The 20,170-nt window shown below is 39.1% G+C and overlaps 1 protein-coding gene across 3 annotated transcripts in view; it reads right to left on the reverse strand.

Annotated features, from left to right (window-relative positions):
* igsf21a (immunoglobin superfamily, member 21a) overlaps positions 1–20,170 on the reverse strand; it is a 186,936-nt gene that overhangs the window by 7,995 nt on the left and 158,771 nt on the right. Inside the window, exons 6-8 of one of the 3 annotated variants that reach the window (XM_042406772.1) lie at positions 14,277–14,757; positions 6,787–6,872; positions 2,972–3,164 (exon numbers count right to left, since the gene is read on the reverse strand). In XM_042406772.1, coding sequence (XP_042262706.1) covers positions 2,972–3,164; positions 6,787–6,872; positions 14,277–14,757 — 760 coding nt within the window. Of the gene's footprint in view, positions 1–2,971; positions 3,165–6,771; positions 6,873–14,276; positions 14,758–20,170 lie in introns of all 3 variants that reach the window. The other 2 variants (XM_042406771.1, XM_042406773.1) reach the window with 2 other exon arrangements.

Raw genomic sequence — 20,170 nt, forward strand, 5'->3', positions numbered from 1 at the left:
TTAGAGTCCCTTTACACCTTGCATTAAAATGCGTCTCATATCCAGATTATATCTAGATATGATTTAACCTGATTACATCCTAGTATTAATATGTGTCTCCAGTGTCCACATAGAGATCCAATTGCTGTCCAACTCAAACAACCACATCACACCCTCCTCTCATTTGCATGGGTCATTTGCATGGGTCCATTAAAACACAAATAAACAAACAAAAAAAGATGGTAGCCATCTGTGAAGCTGTGCTATTATATGGACTTTTGCTTGCCTTTCGCAGCAGGGAAAGAAGCCGTCTTGTCTTGACTCCTACCACAAGTGTCTTGAATACAGGTTTCTTGCTGCTTTCTTACTAGTAGCTTAGGTCGCTAACTGGCTAATGGCTGCTACCTCACTGGTTTGGAACAATTGCGCACAATTACGTATTTCTTTCCACATAGTTGTTGTATGTGGATTGACAATGCAATTGCATTTACACATTTACACGTGCAATGTGGTCACAATGAATCCCTGAAAACCTAAGGAGGTTGTTTGGCCAATTGGATCACAGCCTGTCCTCCTTGCGTCTTGGGTGCATTTACACCTGTAATGTTTCTTTCATGCAGTCAAGCACTATCTGATCGCAATCCCATCACCCAAAACATTTTAATGCAAGGTGTAAAGGGGGCCTTCAATATACGTTAATATCTTCAATTAAAATAAATGAACATTATTATCTATAGAATGATATAAACAACAAAAGAATAAAATCAGCAGCAGATTTTTGAATGAAGTATACATACCAACTAAGTATACTACCAATTGTTATCATTAAAAAGGACAAATTCATTTTTATTTTTTCATAATAATAAAAAAAGAAATTCCTACAGACCTCCTGCAATTATGCCAAATGACATGTCATTCAACACAATGCTGCTCACCTCCTTCTTTAATTGGGAGTATGGCTGGTTCATTGGTAGGGGGCTAGGGATGGGGAGACAGGGCTGCTGAGCCTGAAGCTGCATCTATTGGGCCTGGCACCAGGCAGGAGCAGGGACAACTGATTTGATGTGAATATCTTGCTAAAAGTTTGCCTTCATTGATTAAATGTCGGCTAAAAGTGGAGCGAAATGTGAACACTCAGAGTTTTCTGTGAAGATATGAAGTACCTAATGTTAGGGGAGCAAAAGTAGCCTATTTCACTATGTACTAAGCTAACAGGTTCATTTCCACCACTCACTGACAAAACCCACTTCTATTTGTGAAAAATTGGGTGAGATGTGAGATACTGTCGCCCGTTCTTTTCTCTGTCTTGTCTTTTCTTTCTTTTTATTTCTGGAAGCCAGATTTTTCTTTCAGAAGCTGAGACATGATGCTCCACCAGCACTCCTTGCTAGCAATTCACTGCTAGCAAGAACAGTTCACCCCTGGTTTGGGGGCAGGACTGAACCATTTCATGTTTGAAGGGAAGGGGAGGTTGGGCAATATGAAGGCCCTCTGTTTACTTTTTTCCAAAAACATGAAAAGAAAAAGAAACTGTCAGTTTTATTAGTACATCATTGCAAATAAAATATTCTATTAATGATGAAAGGTTATAATTTAATATTGAAAAAAATGTACCTAATGTTCTAATATTTTTTTAAGGCCCCTGTCAGTCACAGGCCCTTAGAATCATCCTAACTTTCCTCCCCAAACGGTGCCGCTGGCTTCATCTATCTATAGTAATGTCTTGTGGGCTTTCAAACATAGGTCTTCTGTAAATGTTTCATAATCGCTCTATTCAAACATGACAGAGCCATTACGGATACAGCTTTGATGCTTGCGAAATATTTGGGGTCTTGTATGCGAGAGGGATTGGTATCACTGCTTAAGTACAACGTTGGAAAATAATGACATGAAGGAAGAAGTGTTAAGTCCTCTCACAGGTTGCATCAGTGATGGATTTCATAAATTGTTTTGCAGCTGAAGCCTTAATTAATGACGAGCAGCGCTCGTGCCCTGCTTTTCACAAGTGGATCCCTACTAAACTTTCTCTTTAATTAATCATTTATTAGACAGAACATAGAATTCTGCTCCTTATTTTAAACATATATTTAACATTGAATGTGCAGCACACTGTCCATTAATGTGACGGCAGTCAATTCAGACTTGCTGTGTTGGAAGTTTCAAGCATATGGACATTTCATAGGATACTATGTCTCACTAAGATTGCCATTGTGACTTTTACGGAAAAGTGACTCAGGGGCTTATTCAGACATGACACCAACATGTAAATTTCTCTCATAAAAACTTCATTTGATTAAAATAGCTTTCCATCCATTGATAGAGACTTAGAATACCAGTTTTTCCAAGAGTGTCCAGTGTAAACAAACAGATCCAGAGGAGCAGGACACACCGATATAATACAGCCTGTAAGCAATCCAACTCCCTCGTCAACACTAGTAAACGAACAAATTCCAGGTTCCAGTGAACACGTTACCTTCGTTTGGCCAGTGAACAAAGTGCTTTTCTGACATTGTCAACAACAAAGATCCTTTGATTTTACCATAGGCCTTTGATGTCACTGTTGCCTATTGGTGTTTAAGTGCGTGAGAGCAGTGCAAGGCATGCCACTGATGGAATAGTCACTAAATCCCTTGTTAGAGAATAGTTATCTCACTAAGTGCAGCCTTAAAAAGAATCTGTTGTTGAGCCAATTAGGAATACAATCTCTTATTAATCACACACTTAGCCACATTAATGATTAATACCTAAAAGTGGTCACATAAGTATTTTTCAAAGTTACTGTAGATACATGAAATGAATTTTGTGGAATTATGTAATTTTCGGTGACATTTAACTGTGTAATGGTATAAGTGTTCCAGATAATTCTTGCGGATCCAAGTTATACAGTCACAAAAAAAATGTTTCATATTCATCGGCTTGTAAATAATTCATCAAACTTAAATGTGATTTCAGTTTAACTGGTAGTGCAGTAGCCACTCTAGATCGTACATACCAAAGACTATGAGGCGAGTGTGCGTATCCGTGGAGCCCAGAGGATTCTGGGCCGTGCAGCGATACATGGAGCCATTGAGCTCGGCTGGCACTCTCTCCAGAATCAGCTCCTTCCCCTCTCGCTCCGTGCTGCCGTCCAGCAGGCGGCCCCCCACCCGCGTCCAGGTGAAGAGGGGTTCAGGGAACACCTCATTCTATCAACACCCAGCACCCAGATGAGACGGAGAGGGAAAAAAAAAGAAAGAAAGGAGAAGGAAAAAAGAGATAGAAGGGAATAGAGGAAAGGGAGGGGTGAGAGGGCGGTGCAGAGAAAGTCTGTGAGTCTCAGCCAAGAGATTAAGAGCAAAGGATACATGAATAATACAAGCTCCAATTTTTCCCCCTAATGCAACAGCAAGTTAACAACATGCATTAATAATCAACACTTCACTTTACAACAGTTTTTTTCCCCTCACATTTTTGAGCCCTCCAGAGAACACCCACCATTTCCAGTCTAAAAGTATAACCCTGCATGAAGCAGTATTTCATTTATATCAGTGTGCTGACATGTTCATAGATAATAAGAGGACACAATATGAGGGTGACTCTCTTGTACTCTTCCCCCCTCAGAGGAATGAGGTTTTGAGAGATCAACAATATGACCTCTTCCTTTGTGAGAAACACAGTGAATGAAGTAGGGGTAGGCTCAAGGTCTTCTATGTGCTGAACTATATTGGAAGGTTTACTTCTCAGTTTGATTTGTTTTGGTTCACACTGCTCAAGTGTAGATTGATTGCACAAGTGCATGAAATTAGATAGAGCTACCACTACTTTTCAAATTTACAGAAGTGGGGTGAACCCTAAAAGAGAAAATAAATCAAATGTTACTTTAACTGAAACCTGTTTATACCATAAGAACAGATGTAGTACCATCTGAATCGGTCCAGACTGCAGTTTGCCCTTCCTTCATGGCTTTTCAAGCACAAGTGCTGCCTACTATCAGATGTCAACATCCTTCAACATTGACTCAAAAAGTGCCCATTTTGGATTCCTTCCCTGCAGCAAGCACGGTTGGTGCAGTTTTTTGGCATGCGTAACCTGACAAGCCAGATGGTTTGACACAGAACCATCTGAGAAGTCGTTCTTAGAACTATTTGGAAAAGGGCAGGCACTTTCAAAAAATACTTGGCGCCCAAGTTCAAATGATATCATTCTCACATGCCCAAACAAAGCAAACACTTCAGAGTTCAGATAAACAGCTCAAAATGTGCATGGCATGAAAGTGCCCTTGAAGCCTCCCTCCACTTAAAAATGTTTTTTACTCTTGTTCTTACAGTTGAATGTTTGAGCTCCATTGTACAGAATGATGTATGTGCAGTGTTTGACACTACAAGGCTGTTTTCACATTAAGCTGTTGAAAGTGGAAAGTTTCTCTGTGCTCACTGAAAATCCAATTTTAAGAGGTGGGCTTACGAGCATTATTTGTGACATGACAACTACTTTGGAAACCAATCCTGGTCCAATATTCAACTTACACAAGTGTGTTGTGGAAACTTGAAGCCTGAGGTGCACATACACTAAGAATTGACTTTTCAGTGAAGCAAGAGACATTTTGGGCTCTATCTTACATCTGGCGCAGAGCAGTGCTAAGTGCAGCGCAAGTCTCTTTGCTATTTTAAGACTGACGCAGTTGTCATTTTCCCGTCCAGTGCCCACGTTGTTAAAATAGCAGAGGAACTTGTGCCCACCAGTGCGCCCATGGGCGTGTTGGTCTAAAAGTAAGGTGTGGCCAGGTGCATTGTTGGCGCATTGCTGTCTTGAGGAAGCAGAGAGCGATTGCGCTATTGACCAACAAAAACCTGGTCTAAAGTCAATGGCACAGTGTTTCTATGTTATTTTAAGGGCGCATTATCAAGATGCACCTACACAAGGCCTGTGCACTCTGCTTGTTACACACACAGGATGCGCAGCAGCGCACAAACATGCAAAAGGTAACAAATAAAAGAATTACAATGTTTATTGTGTGTATTAATATATTTAAAAAAAATACATGTCATATACTTAGTCATAATATTTATCAGAATTAACTAATCGCAGTAATGACGGATTAAATTGTTTAATTATTTGACCAAATCGTGGCAATACATGTAGGTATTTAAACAGATCGGCAACGTAGGATCAGACACAGACCAACTTTCTAGATTGAAGATTTTAACAAGACAATTGAACAGTTTTTTTTGCAGAAAAAACATATCTGACACAAATTATTTTTCATAGTACAGTGTTTTACATACATCTGAAAACATATCTGGAGGGGATCTCATCTTGAAATGACCAATACTGAAATGGTCATAGTGAAAAATCCTCCACTAACTGGTTTGTCATTGTTGTGACAAAGCTGTGTCTAACCTTTCAAAATAAATGTTAATAAAAAGGTTCTTCAAGCTCTGCTTGAATGATAGAGGTTAAATGAGTTAATAGATTGAGACAGGCTTTTGGGAAAAGGTCACATTAAGATTTAAAAAAACAAAAAAACAAAACGCTAAAAGGGTTTAAGTAAAACCTTCCTGTCACACATCCCCAAGAGCCTATGGAGTCCAAATTAAAAAGCTGAAACCACCAATGCCCTATTTAATCTCATACATAAAGCAACAAGAAAAAGGAGTACAAACTAAAACCCACACTGTAGGATCATCATCCATAATATATTCCTAAAACAATAAACCGGAGGGGTAACTGGCATCGTTTTTATCGTACTATGAGGAAGGCAAGAGGCAAAATTATCTGTCTTGACACACACAATCTTATCTACTTGTGAAACCCTAGAGCCTTGGTCCAGTGAATGATAAGGGAAATTTGCTTTCTGATCAATCTGCATGCACTGATGCCTACGCTGCCGAGGGGCCTGACTGGCTGTATGCCACAGTCAAGCCTATTTACAATAACCAATCATAACACTATTCAAAGAAAAACTTTAAAATAATCCTGAGGTCATTGGGCAGACATAAACACACATATAAATCTGTATAGTCAAAAGCTTGGTGCACCAAACCAAAAACAGCAACAACTGTTTTTACATTAGCAATGTCTCAGAAGTGTGAAATATAATCAAACAACAAATCTGAATTATGATTTCTAGAGATTCCTGAAGCAGTGGCAGAGAAGTAACAAAGGCAGTTTGTGCTGTAGGCCATTAGCATGTCCTATATCAGGATGAGCTAGACTATCCTCTTCACTTGACTGACTTCAGCTGCTCGGCTTCAATGTGTCAGTCTTGTCAAAGAGATCAGGACCATCCACAGCCCGTTCACAGTAGGGACATGGTCTTTTTTTATGACAGGGGATGACAGTGACACAAAAACAATCTTATTGCTGTTACCTTCAGCCCCCTTTTTTTGGATTAGAGAGCAAGATGTCTGAAGGCAGTAAAAATTATTCTGGCTAGCATAGTGTGCCAGCCTGTTGGTTAAGAATGACAGACATGGACCTCAGATAGACTTCCAACAAATTAATTTCCTTAAGTTTGTTCATTTCCTTTTTTATTGCCAGAGGCTTTACTAAGAACAAATAGGAAACAGCCTGAAAAATACTGCAAGGCTCCTGTGTTACAATATGAATCCAATGAAATTGCATTAGTTTGTAAATTTTTTGACAACATTAATATTTAGCATGCATGTATACATAAAATAACAGAGGAAAAGATGTCTATACCAAACAAAGTGATCACTCTGTAAGAAAACTGAACAGGATTAACTGCAAATACAACATGAACCGTTCCCCTCCTACTTGTCCCCTCAGTTTCTTAAAACCCCATGCACTTACCCCAGGCGATCCTACCTGGAATCCTTGCACAGTGATGCGCACCGTGTCCCCTACCTTTGCCCTGGTGGGGGACATGAACAGTTTAGGACCCTTAGGAGCAGCTGAAAAGAAAAAAAAAAGACAAAGAAACAAAGGTCATCGTACTGAGCATAGAGAGCAAATCCTGCTGGACACCTGTTTTGTTACACAGGGAGAGAGACAAATACAATTTCCTGTCAATTAAGGTCATGGGGCGAGAGACTAGGGACCTGCGGGTTCTTTCATCCAAAGGACTGTGCTGGATTTATTCCCCCTTGGAGAGAAAAGCAACTAAATTGGGTAGATACTCATTACTAGAGGAGAATGGGAGTGCACCGGGTGGAGTGTGGAGGCAGTGAGATAAGGGACACTCAGAGAGCTAATTCCCTTGTCTTGGTGTGGACAGCAGCCCCCAGATGGCTTTCATTTGGACCCTCTAAAACAATAGGGGCGCAAGCAGGAAAGGGAGAAGGGAAATTCTAATATTCTGAGATTGCGAGGGGCCGGTGATTGTCCTGTGTATGTAATACTGAGATAAAATGAGTGATTTGCATAATTATGTAAAAAGGTAAGTCCTTTCATTATGGCCAAACTGCACAGTATACTGTATTAGGCCCATATAAGCAAGTTCTGCATGATTTGACATGATTAACAATTCCCCTAAAGATAACTGCTTCACGCATTGTGCAGTTCCATATGTTAGACAAATGGACTGAGCAGTATATGCAGTGAGACTCAAGCTAAGGGCATCCTATCAATAACGCCTGTAAAAGTCCACCCCAGGAGTTCTTCAATTAATTTGATTTGAACTCTCAATAAATCACAATGCATGGTTGTTTTCATTGATGAGTTAAACTAAAAGATAAATAAATAAACAGACAAATGACCTCAGTTTTTAGCTATTAATCTGGCGACAAACTGTCCACTGTGGCTAATGAAGCATTGCCTTTTCTTAGGCATCCATTGACTACAAGCCTGCATCAGACTAATGGATAAAAAGTTACACTGTCATATCTGTAAATAGGTTTGAGCGTGTGGCATTGCCCACATACTCTATATCATGTCTAGGGATCCTTTTATAAATCAAGCAAAAGAATTTCAGTTGCATAAAATGGTAAACGAGAATTAAAGTAATACAATGGGGAGAAGGAGCTGACAAACATATTTTGGATAAATTTCAGCACAAGCAACATATCTTGTTATTATGCATGAACTAACTCAGTCTAACAATAAATCTTGGAATCCGTGACATTTTGAAGATTAAAAGAAAACATCCACATATTTATATTGGCAACCTAACCAAAGACATAATGTGAACAGTTTGACATGGCTAAGTGTTCTTTTTCATGCTGAAGATGGATGGCATTTCACAGGCTAGTTTTGGCATGGCAGTGTGAAGCACTATCTTTCCGCTGCCCACACACTGACGGAAGAGTATTTTTAAATACTGGTGTCATGGCGTCACATAGAGCTTGCAAGGCATATGGCCGGGGAAGATGATGGCTGATTTCTGGGATTTGCTCCAACAGTGACAGTTGGTGTCCTACGTCATCACCTTTGATTAGGGCAGCATGCAGTGTGATGGACGTAGCACAGCCTCTCTCTGAGGGTGAGGGCCTCATAGTGGAAATGAGCCACAGTCCCACGAGAGTGTCACCTAAGACCCAGTTTGCAAGAAGAAACTGTTATCACTTCTGAAGGGGTCAAGAATAAACATGCCCTCCAGAGAAACAACTGTGCACCCTGCATCAGGTGTGCTTTAATAGCAAGCTAAGACATCAACAGGTCTGCCCAGCTGCACAGCAGACTTAAGCAGTTGAAGGGAACCTGTCGCATTAGCTGGGTGACTGGTTTTATTGAAAAAGAAAAGCTGCAGAGGCATGCAACCAAATTTAAAAGGCCTGACTGACTTCTGGATGGCTCTATCGTGGTGAATCAGCTGCTATGTAATGTCTTTCATGGATTCAACCAACGCGCTAGAGTAGATGACCCAAAGCCAACAGATAAGACAGATTGATGAATGTAGACCTGAGCTGCAGGTGAATATGGATACAGGCAACATACCAGGTACACATGACAAATCTATATTTCCACTAGCAAACAGACAAAGACACATGCCCACACTGAACACACACCGGCATTTACATACAAATAACCATACACATGCATGCACACACAATCCTCCAAAATTCACACAGATATGCGCATGCACACACACAGATCACAGAGGCCTTTCTGAAACTGAGCATCTGCTCTTTGATTACCACGGTCTGGCAAAGCAATGACTGGGAGATGTGAGGAAGCCTGGATCTCCTTTCACTGCTGTACAGGGTATGAAATGAGAATTCCACCACTTGTCTAATGATGCTGAATAATAAAAACCCAAGCTCACGTAAATCCAAAGCAAAGAGCTTCTTTTAAATATTTAAGAGGCACTATGTTCATGAATACAATCCAGGAGTGCAGAATAGACCGGCCTCATGATCTCATGGAGGTGTAGCACTTTTTTAGACTCCCAAGGCCCGGCGCCAGCTTCAAATCAATTTGTATGGCGAGCACGGAGCCAATCATGAATATTCATGAAGTGTAATACAACATTGGTCGATTGTCAGACTGTCGCTCTGTCTCATGTGGCAATATTAAATCTCTGAAAGATTTATCACTTATGGGTACTGCAAAGACCTCCTTTTCATTTCCTGACCAAACACACCTGAGAGAACCAAGAAAGTCTGTGTATATGCAGTAAGACAGTTCTTGAGTGCAATTATCCAGTTTTAGCTGCATAATATAAATGAATAGGGTATGTAAGTGATGGGAATCCTGAGATGTTTTACACAGTCACATTCAATTAGAGTTAAACAGTCCTCAAATACTCTAAAAAATGTGTGTGCCATTTTGTCTATAACGAGCTGATTCAAATGGAGAATTCTTTCTTTTGTACATAACCTCCGACCTGAATCACAACCATATCATTTTTTTCATTCCATTCCAAGAAGGATCAAGCCCCAAGCAGGTCTATGAATGCTTTGAATTTCAAGTGTGCTCTAATTAGAATCAACAAACGCACATTTTCTGTTCTCTTTTCTTTAGGTGGTGGGAAAAAGAATGTCTAGTGATGCTCCTTCCATCTCTTTAAAAGAACAAAGGTAGTGGTAAATTAATGACTTCAAACAAAACAGAGAGAAAGGCTTGTCAAAATATTAGTGCCTTTGACATTTAGCAAGAGTTTCACAGGGCCCATTCCCCCCAGGGTATGTCATCTGCTTTATCATCAACATGTGAAAGAGGCAAATAGCTGCTAAAATCCTTACTGCAATACTTTGTCTCGAGAAGAAAGCTCATGCCATTATACCTTTAACTTATGCTGTCTCAGTCTTGCATGTGATGTACTATTTTTGTATCCACTTGGGATATGATGGTGACAGTTAGTACATTTTAAAAGACATTTTTTCTGGAATGAGGTATTCCCATTTGAAAAAAGTGACAATACCAATTGTGACAATATGTTTTCAAATGACGGCCAAGGGGCTTTTTTTGGACACTGGGCCCTTTCCACGGACATGATTGAGTGATTTAAAAAATAAGGCTGGCAATATCAGCAAATTCCAAGAGACCAAGGATCAAATCCAACAATGAATTGATCCTACCAACAAGTGCTACCTGTGTAGCCAAAGCCTGATAGAACTTACTGTGCTGTAGACCTTTATTGTTGCCCAAAAACTATTAAAAAAACACCAATGAATCACACCGTTGCACTGGATGACACGGTCCTTTATTACTATAACCACAGTCACTGCAGTTTACAATCTCACATACACTATCCTGCTGCCATTAATACTCACCAGTGCACTAAATGTGTATTATGTGTCAGACACTATGGACTTTTCTTTAATTCTTGGCTAAAACAATCCCTCTTTAATCTCAGACTGAGTAGGTGAATACCACAGACACATGGAGAGTACCTCACCCCTGGACCCCAAACTGACCTCTTTGCCAAGTGGGTGTCTGTTAGCGGGATACTACCCAAAAGTTAAACACTGTGGCAACTTATCTTAAGTTAAACACTGTGGCTTGAACCAAAAGCATAAATGACCCTTGGTGTCACTTGAACCGAGAGAAAGGATCAACGACTCAGTAAACATGGCCAGAAAACTCCCAGACCAAAGCCATAAACTCTAACTCACATTCTTGGAAAACATGGACATGGAGTCTCCCTGCAAATCTGAGCCAGTTCATGAAGTTCATGTAAATAAAATGTCTAATCATAATGCAAGTTATGTAATGTTATTTGTCACGTAAATACACAAAGAATTGCATAACTTTGATAGTTGTGCGGTAATCTACTGAGGAGATATTAAATTTTGATTTTATTATTGTCTTGTCTTCATGTTTATATGGTACTTTAAAATCACCTATGTTGTATTTAAAGAGTAGGTTTTCTGATGTAATACGAATGTAAAGACATAATGTTTGAAGAATTTCAGGTTGAAATTTTCTTTTGTTATTAAATAATAGTCATATTGAATGTTTTTATATATTGAAGTAAGAGTTATGTTGTATTTATATTTGAATATGTTTCTGAAAGTAATCTAATCACATAAGTGTTGTTTGACTTTATTTCATTTGCTATAGTATTAAACTTTTATTTCAATGCAGATGAATTGAGAAAGTTGAATCAATTGAGGTTGGATGTCTAGACATCATTAGAAATATTCATATGAAGGTTAATGTTTGATATGTTGACAGAAGAATTGAAGGTTAATGTTTGAGATGTTATTAGATATTTAGTTATGAATAAAGGTTTAGTTATGAATAAATGTCTTCACTAATCTTTAGAAGTTGTTGGGTGATTTCTTTGAGCACAGTAAACAGAGGTCACTGTTTGAGACAAGAACTTAGGGTTATGAGACTGAGTCATTGATTAAATTGAATAAGAGTTAGTGCTTCCTCCTGACACTGACAAATCCTAACCAAAAGGGAGGTGGTGCCCAGATGAGGTTATGTTTTATATTAATAAAAGTGTTGTGTTACAACATATGTATGTATGTGCTGTTTGAGTAATGTTAAAAAGTTGAAAAATTACTTTTCTTTTTTTAAAAAAATGAAATCAGATATTTGTGACCTTTTTCTTTTTCAAGATTTATGTCTTGTAATGAATGGGTTTGTGGCTGAGTGCCACAGTCGAGACTGTCCTGCCAAGAAAAAATATCAGGATCAGTAGTTTATGTAAGTGACCCAAAATGACATATGACCTCTAGTGGCCTTAGTAATTACGACTGGAGCAAAGGACAAAATGAGGTGACGTTAGCAGCAAAGTCCATGTGGGGAAGAAGTCAGGGTGGATGGATTAATCAACAGGCTTTAACACAGTAGATTGCTGTGTTATATAAATATAAAAATAAATATAAAATAACATTGTTTTTTTGAAACCATGACCGCAATCAAACCATAAGGAAGTAGTAATTTTAACCCAAACCATGATCTTTCACTGACCCTAACCAAGCGGTTTTCGTAACTAAACTTAACAAGACCTTAACAATAGTGCTGTCACATCACAAAACATATTAATTTTTTAACACTGATTTACAATGGTTTTGAAAGGCTCAGATAAATGATGTTGTCCTTCCGATTTCTTCAGAGAATGGCATCAGATCAGAGAATGCTTGTGTCACTCTGGAGTGCATGAATGACTCAAGCAGTGCTTGGACCACCGACGTATTTTTGTTGTTTAATTCTGACTTGTTGAACAGACATGTAGTTGAAGTCAGATTTGGTCTTTTTATAAGATTTGTTGACAGTAAAAGAAATCTTGAATAATGCAAGCTTTTTTGTTTTTTTAATGCCAGATTTGTACCAAGAAAACACACTCCTCTTGTTAGTCTGAACTGAAAACAGATTGATTCAGAAGCTACAACAGAAAGGAGTGTCCCTTCCCCACTAATTGAGACCCTGTAGATTCACCCTATTTACCCAGATATGAATATGGATTCTGGCAGGAAAACTTCTTGGCACACAAAAAGTGAAGAACTGAAAGTTATACAAAATAGAAAAGTTTTTTTTCCCCTCAAACGCCAATCTGGGAGTCATCAAAAGAAAACTGGACTCATGGATGATTTAAACTGCTGCAACAAGATTATTTGTCATCATCTCCACCGAGAAGAAATTCTGATGTCCAAAATTCAAGCCACTACTTAGGGCAAACAAAATGCAAGAGCTTTGCTGTGTATTATTGAATTTTATCACTAAAATGTGTTTTACATAATGTATTACATGTCTACATAGACCCCCCATAATAACAATGGACCAGAGTCGATCAGGGAGCAACCTGCACTGAGCTTGGTTTGCAGGAGATTTTTAATCCCTACTAGTAATTTCTTAAACCTACTCAAGACTTTCCACTTCAAAATAATAATGGCAACTTCTATATATCAACTCAAAGTGACCACAGCTGCTCACCAGCATGGTAAGAGGGATACTTTTAATTAGATGAAAGGTGGTGATGTGAGATAAAATACTGACAGCGCGATACAATGCAGAGAGCAAACACCAGCCGCAGTCTCCTAATTCAGAGTCTCTTTCTGCCTTCAACCATTGCTAGCATCTCATGGAAGATAATGTCTCTGTTTATCATGTCAGGATTGCGTGGCTTGTCTCCAGGAGGACCATGCCAACATATTGCCTTTGAAGTGTTAATTGGATGTGCTGGAAGCCATCTTTGTTTTTAGATTAAAAAAAAAAAAAAAATCAGAGAATGTGTGTGTGTCTCTCCTGGATCACACATTAAAACTTAATGCTTAAGTTTTCACTTAAAGTATGACTCTTTTTTTTTTTCTTAATTCAGTACCTGCATCACTACTTCTTCTGCTTTGATAGTTTGCAGATGAAAAAACAAATAATCCCTCCGCCATAGTGTTTCTCCCCTTGAAATAAAGTGATGAAATCTAGAAGCTATCTTCTTTCTGTTTAAAACACTGAGGCGTGAGACTGCAGACCTTAAGGGAGATGCTCATTGAAGTTCGAAGAAGGGCAGCATCTCTGAGATCGTCTTTCCAATTATATAACATTGGTCAGTGTGTCTAAATTCTCATCTAACTTCTCTAATTCAGGTTGACTTTTTCAATAACGGCACTGAGTTAACTCAATCTAACAACAGACAGCTCGATGAATTGCCCTGTCAGTCACTTGGAGTTTTGCATTTGCCGCTAAACTTGCAATCTGCTCAGCTGTAACACAATTAAGTGGCATCAAATGAAAATCAGTGTTGTTCTGAGTACATTTGCAAGAGAGACATAAGGGGGCCCAGTCGGTTTCCAAGTGCAGCAAGGGGATACAAGGAGACATCAGGAGATTAAAAGGGAGAAGAAATGAGAAAAGGGTGTGTATATGTCTAGGTGGAGTCAGGGGGGGAATAAAGGACAGATGAGAAAAGTGTTTGGAGGAATGAGAATAGCACACAAAAACAACAAATAAGTCTGCATCTTACTCACCCAGAGTGACCTCTGTCTGCATAGGCATGGACAATGCTGGATGCTTGACCTCGCAGCTGAATAGAGCATCATTATCCAGCTGGGGATTTAGGGTCCAGGTGAGTCGGGCCTGCACCACCACAGAGCCATCACTCTGGGGGATGTGAGTGTGGCTGAAGTAGTAGAGAGGGTCTGTGCTGTGCACCCAGCGGGGGAACTCACGGCTCACCACTGTCTCTGGGATGACCTCTGTCGCAGGGCTGGGCTCAGAGGCCTGCTGGCCCTGAGTGTGGACACGCTGGGGGCTTTCTGTGTACAGACGGGCTGACCGGCCCTCGGGGTCCAGGAGGGAGAGGGACCTCTGCAGCTTAGTGTCATCGAGGTCCCTGCTGATGAGTGGCCTTGCCCCTCTTACGCCCGCTGAGCCGCCTCCCTGCTCGTTGGTGGAGGGTTGAGTGTAGGAAATCACCTCTATCAGCTCACCATCACGCTTGAAGTACACCTTGGACAGAACAAGGAATATTGAAATGGAGTGAGAAATAGAAGGAGAGGAGAAAGAAAAGTGGGAACAAGAGTTGTAAAGACATATTTTAGGGCACTTATATTTTTTACTGCACTGCAGCAGAGAAAAACCTACAATTACCTTTTTGGCCATTTAGGAGAACACACAAGAAGCTGTAAACAGTACACTGACAGTGATAAAAAAAACAATTGCCAGTAGACACAGAGCAACATTAGCATGTATTTGGAGTCGTGTTTCTGGCTACCTGGCAAATCTAAATTCAACATTCACTCTCCTTTTAGCTCTATGTTGGTCTCCACCATTTCCTCAGGAAAATATCTGGCACTTTAGCTGCTAAATGCTGCTTTGTCTGTCTGCTGTTTAGTGCACACAGTGAGTAGTTTTAACAAAAGTTTGCAGCTGCCTGCTGCAGGGTTGAGGAGATCTGTGAGAGTGAACAAATAAAGAGTGAAGTTGCGGGCCGTCAAACCAAAACAATCAGCTGAAAGAGGGTAAAATGCTCTGCTGAGCTGAGGGGAACTGCAGAATTGGGTGATATTTATCTTTGAGTTGGTCATAACCGGCATCACCTTTCACATTACACACAGTTTTTTTTTCTGTTGCTAATATAAAAATATTAGTAAGTGCAGCTTTAGGAATTGATTTTAAAATTGGCTCATCTGCTGTGACAGTTCAATAAGAAGTTTCCTCACCATTTCATTAACATCTCTGGCTGCCTAATCTCCTGGCCGGGAATTAATGCCCATTTCAGTACATAACCTGCAGATATTTGCATTGGAATAAGGTTGTATGGCCACTGTGGTGCTGCTATTTCTGCAAACACATATTTTTGCTTTTTTTGTTGCCGAAGAAAGGAAAATTGAATCTGCAGCTCTTCTGGGGGCCGTTGGTCATTCTAATTCAATTTGCCAAAGATCAAAGAGTCATTATTGTAAACATTGCATTTCACTATATTGTTTGAGGTTTTTGTGAGGAGATGGTTGAAGCATGCTTTGATATGGTGCCACCTCAAGCGCCAATGCTGTGAGTGAGTAAACAGCAATAATGAGTGCAAACAGGATAAGGCCAAGCCTCAGAGGAATAACGATGAAGATGATATTTTTACATTCATAAAAGGGAAGTAATCTATAATCCCTGAACCACAATAATGCATAATATTATAATGTACAGACCTATATATGAAAAATGATTCGACTTTAATGTGGCAAGTGTTTTTTTCCAACAGGTCATCGGTACTGGAGAGTATAATTCAATTCAACACGAGTGTAACAATAATATAATTTAGGACGTCACCTGGAGATATTTATTTTTCAATGAACATGAAATGAGCCTGGCTGAGGATTTATAAACCTTATGAGTTTCATTCAATTTAACCTTTATTTTAGCAACTTTATTTTTAAACAGTGATGGATGGGGACTGTCTATTTGCCCCCCCCCCCTTGTTGCTGAGGTTATGTTTGCCAGGACAGATGCAACTTCATTATATTACATTCTGCATTGTGTTGTTGGGTGGTATTTATAGCCAACTCTAAAAACTCTCTAATGCCTGCCATCACAGCTGGTACACATCCACATGGGGCTACGTGCCCTTGCTCAAAGGCGTTCAGCAGTACTGGTTATTCAGTACCATGGATAACTGTCCTTCTAACCAACCTGCTACTCTAACCAGCACTGGACTGCTCTGTGGCCCCATCTACCTGCAACACAATTTTAATGCAGATGTAAGGTTCATACATGCTTCAACGTTAAGACAAGTTTCAAGTTTTCTTAAAGTTTGGGTTAGTTCAGTTTCAGGTGTGACTGTAGAGACTGATGAACAGCAGTTCTTATTTATTTGAATAGATTTTCATTAGATTTAATTAGATATTTCATTAGAGGCAAACAGATTTTAGAACTTGAAGTGGATGTTTTCTTTTTTACATCTGGTCTATCAAGTGTGATAATAAATGGTCCTTGTTGGAGAAATTCTGAACTCTCACATTAGTGCAATCTGTTGTTAAAAAGATGAATAATGACTATGCCTACAAGTACAATCATAGTTTCTAATTAATGCACACTCAAACACACACACACACCCCCACACACACATACACATGGAAGATATTGTTATAGAAAAAAGAAAGAAAATAAAAAGCTTCTCCAAAGGGTACATGTAGGTGCAAAGGTGCAAAATTATTATACTTCACTTCATTTCATATTAGCTTCAGGGCAGGTGAGGGGCAGGTTGTGTCAGGTGATTGTGATAATGCTGAAGAGCTCATGAATTAAGTCCATTTCATAACTACAACTTTCCAGACAAAGTATTTATGTCTACATCCTCAGTATCTACTTATGAACCTTCTGTAGTACAAGTGTATTGATTATAGCCCAGCATGGCATGAAAGGCTAATTTACAAATGAAGTTATGCTGATTAACACATTTCCCTCTGTTGAATATACCACGTGAGAGCATTCGATACTTATCACCCGTTTATTTGCTTTTACCTCACGTGCTCTGCAGAGCCAAAGCTTAAAATCCAATAGCACAATGGGAAATAGAAACATCAACCTCAGATCCATGATGACCCCATTGCGTCTGCTGCTAACTCCTACAGTTACAACTTGCAAAGAGAAGGAGTTTTTTCACTGTTTATTAAAACACCTCATTAATTATCGCAGCAGGTGGAGGGAGAGCAGCATGGATTAGAAGCATTCATGCACCTGTTCTGCAGCTTTTGTTGGACAAAATGGTGTGGGCACACAATAACACCTGTGTTGGCTATGGATTGTATAATATATAATTAATTATGATTAGTTTATGTAAACATTAACAGACAAGTTAATTTACACTGTGGGATAAAAGAAATATTGATTGAAACATCTACATGACTTAACACAATGCATGGCGCTGCTTCTTGTTTGTGATTTGAATGGGTCAGAAATAAATTCTTTTATTGAGGTGTTGCCTCCAGAAAAATATCAAGCATTAGTTTACCTATTCATGGTGATCTCACCATGACTAAATATCTTTCTTTGCCACCTGTCTGCTTGAGGTATAAGAAAAGGAATCAATGAATGTTTCATCAAAGACATGAATGAATGGGATGACAGATATGTAGCTGCGGGGAGAGAGAGAAGTGTTTTTGTGCTATTATCCTGCAGTTCTGTTCCTTTTTCCATTTCCCCTTTCATTACTAGGAGGCAGATCACATATGGATATGAAAATACTGCAGACACAGATAAAAATAGACACATTTCGAAATTAGACTGTTATAGAAGTTGAGTGAACTCAGTCATTTTAGATTGCAGTTTGTAATGTTGCTTAGTGAATATCCTGTCAAGCGTCTTCTAGTCAGCGTTGATGATGACTTGTGACAATTCTTCCTCTTTGCCACTTTGATTTCCATTTTTTCAATGTTAAGCATATGTCATCATAATTTTCAGGACTTATTCCTTTGATATATTGCGTTTTTTTTTGTTTTTTTTTTACAGTATTTGTGACTGTGATACATGAGATATACATTGAATCATATTATTTTGAATGCAAATCAGCAGAATGTGTTGGCATTATGGATGGGTTAAATGTGAAAGCATTTTTTAACATTACCGTGGAATATATCAGGTTAAAAAACGCCAACTTGTAAGACAGCATTCGATAAATGCCAACAACTTGTGACTTGGGATTTAAAGAATCCATCTATCTGAATGGCACGCAGTTCTCTAAGGCCAAGATTTGACATCTTGCAAAAGTGTAAACATGATTTGTATGGCATATCTGAATGTATTGGACAGCACAGAGAAGCCAAACAAATAGAAGGGAGGAGAGATGTGACAAAGAACAAAGACCAGACAACATGTCACATGCCCCAACAAAATGTTCTTTGTAAATACTAATATAAATCTAAACACATTTAAGGAGACATCTGTCATCCCTTGGTCTGCAACCCTTTAGGCTACCTGCTAATTTGCTAAAATCTAATTTCCCACATATCCTTGTTTGACAGGCAGAGATAACAGAAAACGCATCGCTTCTTTCATTCTGTTCATATGGGAGAGCAAACACTGATTAATTTTCCACAAGTGATTATAAAGCTGCCAAAATAACACTGAGGATGTCTCTCATTGTGATACATGTCTCCAATAAATGGTTGCATTTTACAAAGTGACATGGGCACTTTTTTTTTATATGCTGCTTTAGATGAGTCGCCTTTCAAGTGGTTTCCCTGTATTCATTGTGTATTGATAAAAGAAAATCTATTTCAATGCCATATAATGAAATAATATTTCCATTGTACAGCCCATTGTAACACAACAATCTGTTAATGTGACAGATACGAGGCTATTCTCTTTAATTTATGATGACTAAAAATGCAAAATTTTTAATCTTGGAATTTCCAAACAGGTCCTCTGTAGTTTAACAAGCACAAGGAGGGTATTAAATGGCTATATTGTCTTTAATCAACAGATTGGCTTGTTAGGTAATACATTTAGCTGCTGTAGGACTTGGAAAGTACTGCCCACTCTCATGTAAAAGGGGATTTTTGAGTGTTTTGGCATTGCTGTTGTATTGTTCTCTTACAAACAGTGTTACAGCACGGAATAAAGTGATTATCAATCACGCCTCTGTTATAAATCCCCAAATACTTCATAGTCCAATATGTGCAGACAATGAAACCAGACACAAACCACTTACTTCATTCTGAAATGAATGAGCTCAGAAAAAAGAGATGTAATTCTAAGCAGTAGCCCATACACAATGCCATGGCAGTGGTGAAATTAAGCTGGGATGGCATGAGATGCATTTTTCCTGTGAATAGACAGTGATGAAAGCACCTGCACTCTGCACACTGCCAAGCCGCCCCCACCTCACCGACATCTCAAATCCGAAACCTTTTTGAAAATGTAACAATCATGCATTGGTCCATATACACCTTTATTTTACTGCAATTAATCATGGCAATGTCAAAAGGACAAGGCTGTAATTTTCATGGCGACAGAATGATTCAAAGAGAGAGCAGTAGCAAGAGAAAAGGGGAGAGAAAGAGGAGAGAGGCAGAGAGAGGGATCCTGGCCATGACTTAATCAGCTTTCCTTCTTATTATTAACTGTCATTATCTTTCCTCTTTTCAATCAGTGCTTGCTTGTGCTCTGAGGATGTTCTAATGAGTGGCACTGGGAAGCTATTATTGATATGTCACCAGCTTGCTTCAGTGACATCAGATGCCGACAGATCTTGAAACATAATGCCAGACAATTTTAACACATGCAGTCCATTATATTCAGCTCTTTCAAAGCCGCACTGGGGGAATTTAACATGTTGGGTGTCTCAAAAAGTAATGGGAAGTAACTGAGAATAAAAGAACTTGTGAACTTCAAGACACAGAAATCATATAATGACATAATGGCAGTAAAC

The sequence above is a fragment of the Thunnus maccoyii genome, chromosome 3 (genome assembly GCF_910596095.1).
Source record: "Thunnus maccoyii chromosome 3, fThuMac1.1, whole genome shotgun sequence".
Lineage (NCBI taxonomy): Eukaryota > Metazoa > Chordata > Actinopteri > Scombriformes > Scombridae > Thunnus > Thunnus maccoyii.